Source organism: Mauremys reevesii, linkage group 11 (assembly GCF_016161935.1).
Source record: "Mauremys reevesii isolate NIE-2019 linkage group 11, ASM1616193v1, whole genome shotgun sequence".
NCBI classification, from domain to species: Eukaryota; Metazoa; Chordata; order Testudines; family Geoemydidae; genus Mauremys; species Mauremys reevesii.
Genome location: NC_052633.1, coordinates 38,292,678 through 38,306,057, shown reverse-complemented (window position 1 = coordinate 38,306,057; position 13,380 = coordinate 38,292,678). Strand labels below are relative to the sequence as shown.

Here is a 13,380-nt window from a genome sequence, read left to right as displayed (position 1 = left end):
CTAGGGGTACTCTTACCCCTGGGGGTATGCACAGGTCTTACAGGGGGTACATCAACTCATCTAGATATTTACCTAGTTTTACAACAGGCTGCATAAAGAGCATTAGCAAAATCAGTACAAACTCAAATTTTTATACAGACAATGACTTGTTTATACTGCTCTGCATACTATATGCTGAAATGTAAGTACAATATTTATATTCCAATTGATTTTTATAATTATATGGTAAAATGAGAAAGTAAGCAATTTTTCAGTAATAGTGCGCTGGGACATTTTTATGTCTGATTTTGTAAGCAAGTAGTTTTTAAGTGAGGTGAAACTTGTGGGTATGCAAGAAAAATCAGACTCCTGAAAGGGGTACAGTAGTCTGAAAAGGTTGAGAGCCACTGATCTAGTCTGACCTCCTGCATAACACAGGCCCCAGAACCTCACTTAGTAATTCTTGCATCAAGTCCATAACTTTTGTTGGAGCTATAATGTGTATCTTTTAGAAAGGCATCCAGTGTCAGTTTACTTCTTAACCTTCGCTGATATGCTTTTTTTTTTTTTTTAATCAGTACTACGCTCATCAGTTCATAACACTATGGCTTCAACAGCAGGGGGAATATTTTCACTTCAGCAGTGGAAGAACATCGGTGTCACAATACACAACTAAATTATCAGTGTCCAGGGTGGATTTGATTTAAATCATGATTTACATCACTAGTCAGGAAGACTCTATTTAATCATGGTTTTCTACATAAAAGTGCATTCTTGTTGGTTGTCATAACCTTAATACATATTCTTCACAACTCAGATGTAGGTTTAATTTTTAGAAGGTACATGCTATAAATTTTTAAACAGTGATTTATTTTGAAAATTTCAGATTAGTTTTAGTTTCTGATTAGTATATCAGAAAATGAATGATTGGTTATTTCATTTACCAAAGGTAAATGAAGCAGATATTTATGAAGTCATTGGGAGGTGAACTATCTCCAATTCAACAGATTAATCATTAATATTTGGAGGATTTTTTGCCATGCTCTATTAGGAGGAGAACATCACCAGACAGACGTTTAAATTATTTTATTTAACTAAAACAACAATGTTAAGTATTCTGGATTTTTTCTTCAACAGCAAGTATAAAATATTTTAACATAACAAGCATATGTTCCTCGTGTCTCACATTTATCTCCAGACTTCTTCTCCTTGTCCAGAGCTGTTTCACCCTCAACAATCTTCTATTCATTGAACTTTTTGAAACTTTGCACTTTTCGAGAGAGGTAAGGAATTGACTCTGTACACAAATTTGCAGAGGGACAGTAGAGTTGAGGTCTGTTATTTCTTGCCTCTATATATTTTATGTATGTATGGATTTATTTATTTAAAAACATGTTTGCTGTTAACAAGCATGTTACCTCTTGGGAGACAAATCCACAGTTTGAGAACTACAAGACTAAGCATCTCTGATGGTATCTGTTTAGACTGAGCACTGAGTCCCATTGAGTGGATAGAAAGATTAACCTAAATCTATACAGAAGCCTGTGGAACCCCATAAAATTGGGTCCCTAATCCATGAACTATTGGAACTCACTCACAAAACTTTTCTTAAACATTACATGAATATATTATCTCAAGCTATAGAATTAGCATTTATAATCCCTATTCCATGATGAGATAGTAGCGCTATAATGAATCTTACTTAAAACTATATTTAGATAGATTTTTTTGATAAAATGCTTCTTGAGGAGAAAGCCTGATTTTATTTATTTATTTTAAATAATTGATTTTTATCCACCCTGTCAGTGTTCCTTTTTAGATTGATATAAACGAGCCCTGCACTTGAAGCATAGAGCTAAATGTGATTGGACTCACATCTGCCATTAGTTTCTTTTCTAATTACTGGATCAATTATTAACTTTCTAAAGAGAGTGTCACAATAGTATTTAGTTAGCTTTAACATTAAAATCAAGTCAAATCTTCAACCCCTTAATAAGATAGCTTGAGAAAGGAAGTTAATGTATTTTATACTGTATTGACATAGTTCCTTGCTAGGCAGCTTCTACTTAGACTAGAACACACTTGGTCATACATAGATTGTTAATATTTAATTTCATGATGATGATGATGATGATTTTGTTAAAAGACTTAAGTGGTCAGTATGATCAAACCTGAGTTTCACTAATGTTTTAAGGAATAAGTAATTGAAGGTAGGACACTTAACTAGCTCCATTACAACTTGCTATTAAGTCAAACCGTTCTTCCTTCAAAAACTAGTGCTATTGTTATAGTTTATAAATTAGCTTAAGTAAAACTACCATTGTTGTTGTTGGACTGAAATCTGCAGAGATGTACTAGAGCTGTGGTGGAGCCCACACTTGCCTCACTGCTACAGAGGCTGTAGAATGGGCACTGTACAGAAATGTGGGTGCGGTTACAGGGGAGGGTGTAGTTAAGGCAGACCCCTCACATCCAAAGTAATACATCTAGGAGCAATGCATGCAGACTATGCCTCCAGAATAGGGGACTGTATTCTGGAAAGTAGCGACTCTGGTATGGTGAAGAAGCAGCTCGACATCAGCTCCCAGTCCTTAGCTGTGTCAAAAAGAGCTAATGTGATCTTTGGATATATAAATGGGAGTAGTGAACAGGAGCAGAGAGGTGACTTCACCTCTCTGAACAGCGTTGGTGAGACTGATACTGGAATGCTGCATACTGTTCTCGTGTCCACATTTTAAAAAGGATTTGGAAAAACAGGAGAAGGTGAAGAAAAGATCTACAAAAATGGTCTGAGGCTGAAGGAAATGACTTGAGACTTAAAGAACTCAGTCTGTTTGTCTTATCAAAAAGAAGATTGAACAGGTACTGACCATTGCTGTCTCAGAGTTCCTCTCCTTCCATGATGACCTTTTGAGGTACAGTATGATGACATTATGAAGCAACAGGCAAAGACTAGCTTTGTTGGAGGAGAGAACTTTCACTGGAACTGGTCCAAGCCTATGGCATTCATAGCCAGACAGAATAAGAGAGACCCCCTACTCATTGCATTTGTAGCCAAATGTAAAACCCATCTCTTTGGCTTATGGCAACCCTTTTCAACAAATGAGCATTCTCACGCGTTGCGTTTAAAAAAAGCCCAATAAAGCCGTTAAGCTTGTTCCTGCTAGCAGGGCTGGAAGATAGATGTTTGTTCTTTCTTTTCATGAAAGTAGCTCAGATAACAATGGTAGGCAATTTAAAAAAACCTAGATTGCCTGCTAACCCTTCTTGCTTGCGTCGTGTCCCTTGATATCAAACAACAACAAAATAAGGCTATTCGTTCCATAAGAACAGTCTGCTGGTCCCATATGGAGCCCACTCTACTTCAGTGGGGCTCTCCAGGGATGCAACAGTCAAGTTACCTATAGCAAATTGTGGGATCAAGGCATTAAATATTGACAAAGTTCCTCCTCTATCTTGGTGGGTCCTGCATTTATTGGTGGATTTGTTCCCTGACCCACATGGTCAATCTCTGAGGTGAACAGCCTAGAGACCTTCCCTTCTGGTAGAACCCACAGTCCAGGTCAGTTCCTCTTCTATCTGATCAGGAGTTGGGAGGTTTGTGGGGGAACTTGGGCCCACCCTCTACTCCGGGTTCCAGCCCAGGGCCCTGTGGACTGCAGCTGTCTAGAGTGCCTCCTGGAACAGCTGCGCAACAGCTACAACTCCCTGGGCTGCTTCCCCTGGCCTCCTCCCAACACCTTCTTTATCCTCACCCCAGGACCTTTCTCCTGGTGTCTGATAATGCTTGTACTCTTCAATCCTCCAGCAATATGCCTTCCCACTCTCAACTCCTAGTGCCTCTTGCTCCTAGCTTCTCTCATGCATACTACAAACTGAAGAGGTCCTTTTTAAACTCAGGTGCCCTGATTAGCCAGCCTGTCCTAATTGGTTCCAGCAAGTTCCTGCTTGTTCTGGAACTGCCATTGTTACCTTACCCAGGGAAAAAAGATCTACTTAATCTGGGACTAATATATCTGCCTCTAACACTCTCCTGTAGCCATCTGGCCTGACCTGTCACAATATCTCAAAGTACCTTGTTTCCAGCCCTATGCTTTCCCAACCCCCTGATACCGTCCTCTGGTTTGTAAGTAGAACTGGGGGAATGCTGCAAAAATATAATGAAATATTAATTTGACTTTAAGCACATTTGCTTTGATTTGGTGTTTATTTTGTTGTGCCTGTGTAACCTACCAGTGTTTCCAACACAGAAGGAAGCAAACTACTGGAGGCAAAATGACACACATTTATTTTAAATATTGAGAAAGTGACTTTGACATGAAGAGTTTAGGGCTTCTGTGGGAAAAGTGTGCTATGCTGAGAATTATTATCATTGTCTTCCCTTTCCTTGTCAACCTTTGCTGTTAATGTTGGGGTACATGAAAGAAGTGAGTTGGTGTTCCACCAGCATGGTGTAGGTAGGGATCTAGTATAAATGGATTTTAATTCTGTTTTCAAGCTGCACTTCCTAATATTCTTAAAAGCATTTTGACACGTTGAATTAATACTTATTAATAACTGGCAGCTAGTGCAAAGATTTAAAAAAAAATGAGGGTGAAAACCTTGCTTGAAAGAATTTAAAAGGGAGCAATTGTAATAGACTGTGGTTTGAGGAAAGTAAGAGGATATACTTATGGTAGTAAGAGGTAAGAGGATATTGCTATGATGTAGAAGCAACTGTATATACCAGTGGTGGCCAACCTGTGGCTCCGGAGCCACATGCAGCTCTTCAGAAGTTAATGTGTCTCTTTGCATAGGCACTGACTCCGGGGCTGGAGCTACAGGTGCCAACTTTCCAGTGTGCTGCGCAGTGCTCACTGCTCAGTCCCTGGCTCTCCCACAGCCCTGCCCCCACTCCACCCCTTCCAGCCACCTCCCCTGAGCCTGCCATGCCCTCGTCCTCCCCAGAGCCTCCTGAACACCACAAAACAGCTGATTGGGAGGGAGGGGGAGGTGCTGATCGGCAGGGCTGCCGGTAGGCAGGAGGCACTGGGAGCAGGGGGTGGGGAGCTGATGGGGTGGGGGGGCTGCTGATGTATTACTGTGGCTCTTTGGCAATGTGCATTGCTAAATTCTGGCTCCTTCTCAGGCTCAAGTTGGCCACCCTGGTATACACCATAGAATTATTACTCTCATCTGTATTAATAAAGGTAAATTGGAATGCAAATGAGGATAGAGGATTTAATCTCTCCCAGACACAGTTTAATAAGAAATTGAGGGCCAGTGAGACAATGTGAGAGAGAGATGGTATTCCCCACTGGGGCAAGCACTGGTGCCAGCATTGAATGACCAAAGAGGAACACCAGAAATCTCTTTGCAGGAAGAGCACTTAGATTGTGCACATTGCATTGTGGTGAAAGAGGGAAACAAATATATATACAAATTAAAGAAATTAGCATTTTGGTCAGGTAAATTAACTGATTTGTGGCATCATTAGATTCAGTGTCTAGACGTGAAAGGCACTACAAATTATTTAATTTTTCCAGACCCCTTTGTACAAGAATAATTTCATCACCTGAATTTCCAACATAATCTCATAGAAACATTAAAATTGCCATACTACAGCAGACCAGCGGTCCATCTATTGCAGGATCCCACTCTAAAGGTGGTCAGTTTCAGTAGTTCCGCAAGAAGATGCAAGAAACCTTGTACTGGATCTTCCATAACTGTCCTTCCTAATGCCTTCAATTAGTGGTTGGTTTATTCTCTGAATTAGAGTTTTATAACTACGTTTTAAAATGCTCTAGTAAAGTAACTCTGGATGTTCACATTAGCCATGTAAATGTCAAATTGTTTTTTGAACCTACTAAGCTCTTGGGCTCAATTCCATCTTGTGCCAGTGAGTTCAACAGTCTTGCCCTACCTCCAATTATTTTCACTCGCCATTGTATGATACCTTTTTATTTATGCTGTATCTGTTTAGAGATAGGTGCACTTTCGTGTTTTGTTTTGTTTTGAATGAAGTTGTTCATATCCAGCTTGCATAACTTGTATGCTGTTATACAACAGTATTTTATTTTTCTTATACAAAGAAAAGGACAGAAGAGGTGGAGCAGAGGAATGGATTTGTTGGAATCATTTGTGTTTCTATATGTATGCGGAAAACTGAGTTGGAGATTCAGAAGTGCCCAGTAAAATCTGAAAGAGCGGGGTGGGTGTAATAGTTACTGAGCATGCTTACTAGCATTCCTTAAAGTAATATAGAAAACCTCCATTATGGCAAGCGGTTCTGTATGTCTGATGTATCCTCAGTCTTTAGAGCTGGGCCAGGACTCTAGGTTTATAGGTTTCAATGCCATGTTTACCCTTTGTTCCCCACATTGTGGTGTGATTTTGGTCTTGCTCTTTGTTTTAGTTTTAAGATTGCAAGATCTTTCGGGCAGAGACCATATCTTCATAAATATTGATACAGTGCTTGAGACAATGGGGATTCAGTTGTGACTGGGGTTGCCAGGCATGATGATGATGATAATAATAATAAAGTTGGATATAGTGGTTAGGTGTTTTGATTATTTGGAATGTCTGCATGGTTGTTGCATGCACCTACAACCTGCATTTAATGGGCTCACAAATATTAAACTTTTTAACTAATAATCTTAGTTTTAGTGTGGGTGGGTGGGAATTACCTGCTTCTGTGATAAAGCCTTTATGAGCCATTCTTTTTCTCTTCACGCAGACCGGTGGAACGTTCCAGTGAAGATGTAGATATTATATTCACCCGACTGAAAGAAGTGAAAGCTTTTGAGAAATTTCATCCAAACCTTCTCCAGCAGATATGTCTCTGTGGATACTATGAAAATCTGGAAAAGGGAATCACATGTAAGTTGTTGTTTCATAATATATTTGACTTTTAGTAAGTCAAGGTTTAGACCAGGATTCCCTCCTAGGGACAGATAAGGCAACAGAATATATGGGGAATCTACATTGCTGGGACAGAGTTGACTGAACTGCTATATGACATAATGCAGTTCTACTCTGAGTCCCTGGAGACAGTGTTCCCTAGTGGATAGAACACTGGACCAGGACTCTGCCACTGGTTGGCTGAGTGACCTTGGGCAAGTCATGTTTCCTTCTGATGTCTCCATTACCCTGTCTGTAGTTGGGGATAATGATGCTTACCTCCTTTGTAAAGTGCTTTGAGATGTAAGGATAAAAGGCAGTGCACAACAGCTAGGTATTAGTATGTGACCTGCAGTCTCCCTTGTTAATACAGAAGAACTCAATCTTGCAGCAAGTTGCCAATTCAGCATTAGCTTTCACAGACTTTTAGAACAGAAAAGATGCCATAAAAATACAAAAACATGAAGCAGTAAAAAATAACTTGTCTAAAATTACTTTTAGAGAAATACATATCCGATAGATTTATAATATGTACACTGCATGAACACAATTTAAAATAGATATTAACACAAAAATGATGATCTGTGCTACAGAAATTATTCACACAAACATTGACATTGCTTTTGCAGGCTTGTGTGCCTTTGCTTGGTCTTTTACAGTCATAACATGGATTTTTTTTGTGTTTTGATTTTGCTATACATCTAGTTAATGTATCTAGACCCATTCTAAAGCACACATCAATATAGTACATACATCCTCTATATTTTACTTTAATATTAAATAGCATGAAATAAAGTTGATTCTCAGCATAAACTTTATTAAAGCACAAGAGGAATCCACAAAAGTAGCATCGTAGATAAATATTTTAAGTCTTTTCTGAAACAGAGTTAAAGGGACCATCCCCAGAAAGAGAAAAGTGAATTATCTCCTTGTATTTCTCCTGATAAGGGTATTTTCTAAATATCTTTGGTTTCTATTCTCTATTCTTTTTCCTGATGGGATTCAGAAAATAGTAGCGACATAACAAAGACATGTGGATCTCACTGTAATATAAAGTTCCATTTAGGAATGGTTAATAAAGGGTTAGCAAATGATCAATAGATGTTATAAGCATATTACAGATATAAATAGAAGGTGTTATAAATTTATTATAAGCCATGGCTTATAAGCAACCTACTGATCTGTTGGACTGTATAATTATCTAAAACAATTGATTAATAAATGGTTAAACATCTGTTAATAATTTAACCTTTTTATAAAAATAATTTTAATATAAAGTGTGATTGAGGGGAAGTCAATAAATATTTCAAATTTCAGAGGCACCATGGTAAACGCAAGTTCAGAGGATCTTTTTATTAACTAGGATAGCAGAAAAAAGAAAAGCAAACAAGAAAGGTGGCCTGAACCATTGCTATCTATTTCCATTTGTACTGAGATTCTATGTATGGATACCCTAAAGCTGGTATGCTGCAGTTTCACTGGGTATCTTAGCAGATGGATAAATAATCAGATATGGTGTGGTGAATCCTATGGTGCTAGCAGTCAGTACAGTAATACATCAACGTGAAAACATTTATCAGCATTGTTAGATATGCTTACAATAACAGTGTTTATTTACAATATTTCATCTCTTCAGTATTTCGTCAGGGTGATATCGGAACAAATTGGTATGCTGTTTTGGCAGGATCACTGGATGTTAAAGTTTCTGATACGAGCAACTACCAGGTAAAAATACAACTGTTCTTTAAAACAACCCAGCTGCATGGCACAAAGAAATATTATGAACTACATAAAAGGGCTAGATGAAAATGGTCTGCATAGTGTCAATACTTTGCTCTTTTTGTCCATCATAAGCATGCTAGTGTTATCTGTGTTTTCTGTTTAAATTTACTTTTTGTCTTTTTGCTCCTGTAAGAGGCAACCCATGTTCTTGATTTAGGGGAACTGAAATTTAATAATCTGACAGAGGATCTGGATCTGAATGTAAAATAGGAATCACCACAGTCTGTTATATTGTGGGTTCGCATGAAGTGCAGCTCAAGGTCTAACTTTTTAAATTGAATTCTGTGGAAAAATTTTATTTTAGTCCTTTACTTAAGAGGTTTAAACTGAAGCCCCAGCCACTGCAGTTTGCTGATCCTGACTGTCAGGAAGCAAGGTCTGCAGAGCTGCACCCTACTGAGCGCAGCTGGCCTGTAGTAGAGTGCCTGATTGGTTGGAAGAGTCAGCAGACCAGCTCTTAAGCCTTGCAGCAATTTAGTGTCTGCTCAAAGCATTTGCCCATGGCTGTGGTAGCTTCCTTGTCTGCTTGCTCACAGCCTTGTTCCTGCTTTATTCCAGCCTTGATTTAGATTTGCCTTGGATCCAGTTCTGCTCCTGCCTTGGCCTTAGCATTGCCCCTGCTTTACCTTGCTCCAGGTAACCGGGTCCTAACCCTCAGCTAGGGCTGCCAACTTTCTGATTTGCAGGAAACTGAACACCCTTGCCCCGCCCCTGCCCTGAGGCCCTGCCCCCTGATCACTCCATCCCCCTCCCCCACATCACTTGCTCTCTTCCACCCTTGCTCACTTGCTCATTTTCACCGGCAGGAGGTTGGGGTGCAGGAGGGGGCGAGGGCTCCGTCTGGAGGTGTGGGCTCCAGGATGGGGCTAGGGATGAGGGGTTTGGAGTGCAGGAGGGGGCTCCAGGCTGGGGCAAGGAGTTAGGGTGTGGGAGGGGGTGTAGGCTGTGGACTGGGGGTGCGGGCTCTGGGGTGGGGCCAGAAATGAGGGTTCAGGGTGTGGGAGGGGGCTCAGGGCTGGGGCAGGGGTTGGGGTGCATGCTCCGGTAGGGAGTTTAGGTACCGGAGGAGGCTCAGGATTGGGGTGCAGGAGGGGGCTCAGCTCAGGGCTGGGGCAGGTGGTTGGGGTGTGGGCTCTGGCTGACGCTTACCAAAGGTGGTGGGAAGCGGCGACATGTCCCTCTGACTCCTAGGCACAGGGGTGGCCATCCGCAGGCACCGCCCCCGCAGCTTCCATTGGCCGCAGTTCCTGGTTGGCTGCAGCGGCCAGCTCTGCATGGCTCCCGGAAGCGGCCGGCATGTCCTGCTGGCTCCTAGACTCAGGACATGAGCCCCAGTTCTGCAACTCCTACTGGCCGGGAACTGCCGCTAATGGGAGCAGTGCCTGCGGACGGGGGCAGCACATGGAGACCCCTGGCCGCTCTTGTGCCTAGTAGCTAGCGGGACGTGCCGGCCAATCCCAGGAGCCACGCAGAGCCGTCTGCTCTGGCAAACCAGACTTTTAGACCAGAGCTGCCAGGGTCCCTTTTTGACTGGGCATTCCAGTTGAATGCTACCCTCAGCTCTGATTCCAGACTTCTGACCATGGGCTCTGATTCCTGGCTACCGGCTCCAGCTGCTAGACATGACCACCCATGTGTCTGGTCTCTGACAGTAATAGCACACTGCAGCCTTCACTGTAAGATGAGGAAGCTAGTATAATAACATCAAAGTATTAGGACTGCTGGCAGGGCCGCCCAGAGGATTCAGGGGACCTGGGGCAAAGTGGGGGAGCTGCGGTGGTTGTACTCACCTGGTGGCAGTCTGGGTCTTCGGTGGCATTTTGGCGGCGGGGGGCCCTTTAGTCGCTTCGCGTCTTCAGCAGTACTGAAGGGCCCCCCTCTGCTGAAATGCCGTTGAAGACCCGGGCTGCTGCCGGGCCAGGGCTCGCAGGGCCCCTGTGGGGCCTGGGGCAAATTGCCCCATTTGCCCCCACCCCCGTGCGCGCAGGAGCACTGACTACTGGTGTGCTAGGCCAGGCACCAAGAAATAATGTATGTGCAAGACATGGAAAGAGGAGAAGCAGTAAAACACTAGGTAAACTTACTAAATTCTCAATAGCCTGGCACTCCTGGAAATTGCAAAATCTAAAGTTTATATTAAACACATAAGAGGGCCTTTTCTCCCAGAGTGTAATCAAAACATTGAATTCTCTGCCTGAGGAGATACTGGAAAAAGCCACACATAGAGCTTATTTGTATTGTTTGTTTTTTTGGATTTGTTGCTCCTTTGTAGTTACACTGATATATAGAGACACTACAGCAGTGTAACAAGTTCCTTGAGCCTGTGTGGCTTCCCCCAGTTTGAAACCCATCTGAAACCATTTCAGGTCACTTCTTGCAGCTATGTATCATGTACTCTAGAAGTTTGCACCAATATAGCTACATCAGTGTAGCTACACTAGTGTAAAAAATTTAGTGTAAACAAGCTGGCGTTCAAGAAGAAAAAATCACCTGACAGTTACTTCCATATTTCCATATTCAGTATAAAAATGACAAATACAGAAACAGCTTTTGTTTCACTATTTTTAGTAACTTCTTAATTGTACTGAGTATAGACTGAGAGGGAGAACAATTAGCCTAATTTGAGCAAGTAGTAGTACAGCAGTAGTAGTCTCACAATATAGAATAATGATGTGCTCCAGCAGTCCCATTTCCATGCACCTCTAGTGGATGCCCAGGTAAAAAATCAGTTTATACTTCCCAAAAGATGAGATTACTCCAGTGTTGAGGACATTTCTTATCTTCTCAGTAAAATATTGAAAGATGGATCTGAACCAGAATCTTAGATACAGACGCACTTTAAATGTGGACTCTGAATGTTCTGGCTCAGTCTTATCTCTAGTGTCTTTACCACTTAGGATGGTACCACCTGAAAAATTCAGGATTTTAAAAAAATAATGTAAGTAATATTCCTGTGCATTCTAGCTGACTGGCTTCCCCTATCAAGACAATCAAATGGCAGATACTAGTAAACTTACATGATTCACTTATGATTTGGGATTATGTTTTTCTCATTTCTGATTATGACCCTTAAATGTGAACTGGAAATTTTTTTGGTTAAAACAACAACAAACCATTTATTATCCCAGATCACTGACAGAGTATAGTTCCATAGATTCCACGCACGAAAGAGGCCATTGTGATCATCTAGTTCAGTGGTTTTCAACCTGTGGTCTGCAGACTATCTCCCAAAGGGGTCTGCACCACTATTTGAAAATGTTTAGATGTCCACAAATGAAAAAAGGTTGAAAATCACTGATCTACTCTGACCTTTGGTATAACACAAGCCATAGAACTTCCCCCGAATAATTCCTAGAGTGTATCTTTCAGAAAAAAAATCCAATCTTGATTTTTAAAATCGCCAGTGATGGCGAATCCACTATGACCCTTGGTAAATTATTACAATGTTAATTACTTGCACTGTTAAAAATGGGTCTTCTTTCCAGGCTGAATTTGTCTAGCTTCAACCTTCAGCCATTGGATCGTGTTTATATCTTTCTCTGCTAGACTGAAGAGACCATTATTAAATATTTGTTCCCCATATAGACTGTCATCTAGTCACCCCTTAACCTTCTCTTTGTTAAGCTAAATAGATTGAGCTCCTTTGATTCTGTCATTATAAGGCAGTGGTGGGCAACCTGGGGCCCGTGGTTCAACTGATTATCCACCAGGGCCCCTATATCTTTTTTAGAGTAACTGCTTCCCACAATAGAGTCCCCCATCCCGTAAGCATGGCCTACACATTCTTTGTTCCTAAATGTATGCATTTACATTTAGCTGCATTAAAATGTTTGCTTGCACCCAGCTGACTAAGTGATCTGGATGCTCTATATCAGTGACCTGTCCTCTTCATTATGTACCATTTCCCCCAATTTTTCTTTCATCTACAAACATTATCAGTGGTGATTTATGTTTTCTTCCAGGACGTTAATAAAATTGTTAAATAATATAGGGCTAAGAACCAGTTCTCGTAGGGCCCCTCAGAAAAACACCTTTTGGATGATGATTCCCCCATTTACAATGACTTTTGAGACCTCTCAGTTAGCTTTTAATTGTTTAATATGTGCCAGGTTAACACTATATTTTAGTTTTTAATCAAAATGTTGTGTGGTTCCAAGTCAAACACCTTACAGAAATCTAAATGTAGTGCTGTACACTACATCAACGTAATTCCCTTATATCAACCAAACTTGTAATCTCATTGGAAAAAGATATCAGCATAGACTTAAACATGGCAAATCAACAATTTTAATTTAAAATGGGATAATCAGCTCTTCTTTTTACTTAGTTAACTTTCTTTTGCAGTAGGCATTGATGTTAACTACTATCAGCAAGATGGGAACTCAACTGTAGGGTGTTGAAATTCCTGATTCTTTTCTATTTTATTGAAACAAGGTATTTCCCACATTGATTTAGATGTTAGAGATAACAGGAAAAACACAAATTTAGGATTTGACAGGTAAAATGTCTTGTTTTACCTGAGTTGGGATAATATTAAGCTATCTTAATATGTGCAGAACTATAGTATATCACAAGAGGGCAGTGTTAGAATACATAAGAAACAAGAGAAATTAGCTTCTAAGGGAACCTGGACTATTTCATACCAAAATGACTAGTTTAAAAATCTCATCCAGCTATTTAATCTGTTCATTTGTTGAGTTTTAACCAGAATAGATTTCTCTGTTAATAGTAATTCTGTCC

General features: G+C 40.7%; 1 protein-coding gene across 4 annotated transcripts in view; it reads left to right on the top strand.

The window, feature by feature from the left end:
- Positions 1-13,380, top strand: part of RAPGEF4 (Rap guanine nucleotide exchange factor 4) — a 209,822-nt gene that overhangs the window by 15,536 nt on the left and 180,906 nt on the right. For all 4 annotated transcript variants that reach the window (XM_039494904.1, XM_039494907.1, XM_039494905.1 and 1 more), the window contains exons 2-3: positions 6,695-6,837; positions 8,495-8,583. In XM_039494904.1, the coding sequence (XP_039350838.1) occupies positions 6,695-6,837; positions 8,495-8,583 (232 nt within the window). The remainder of the gene's footprint in view (positions 1-6,694; positions 6,838-8,494; positions 8,584-13,380) is intronic.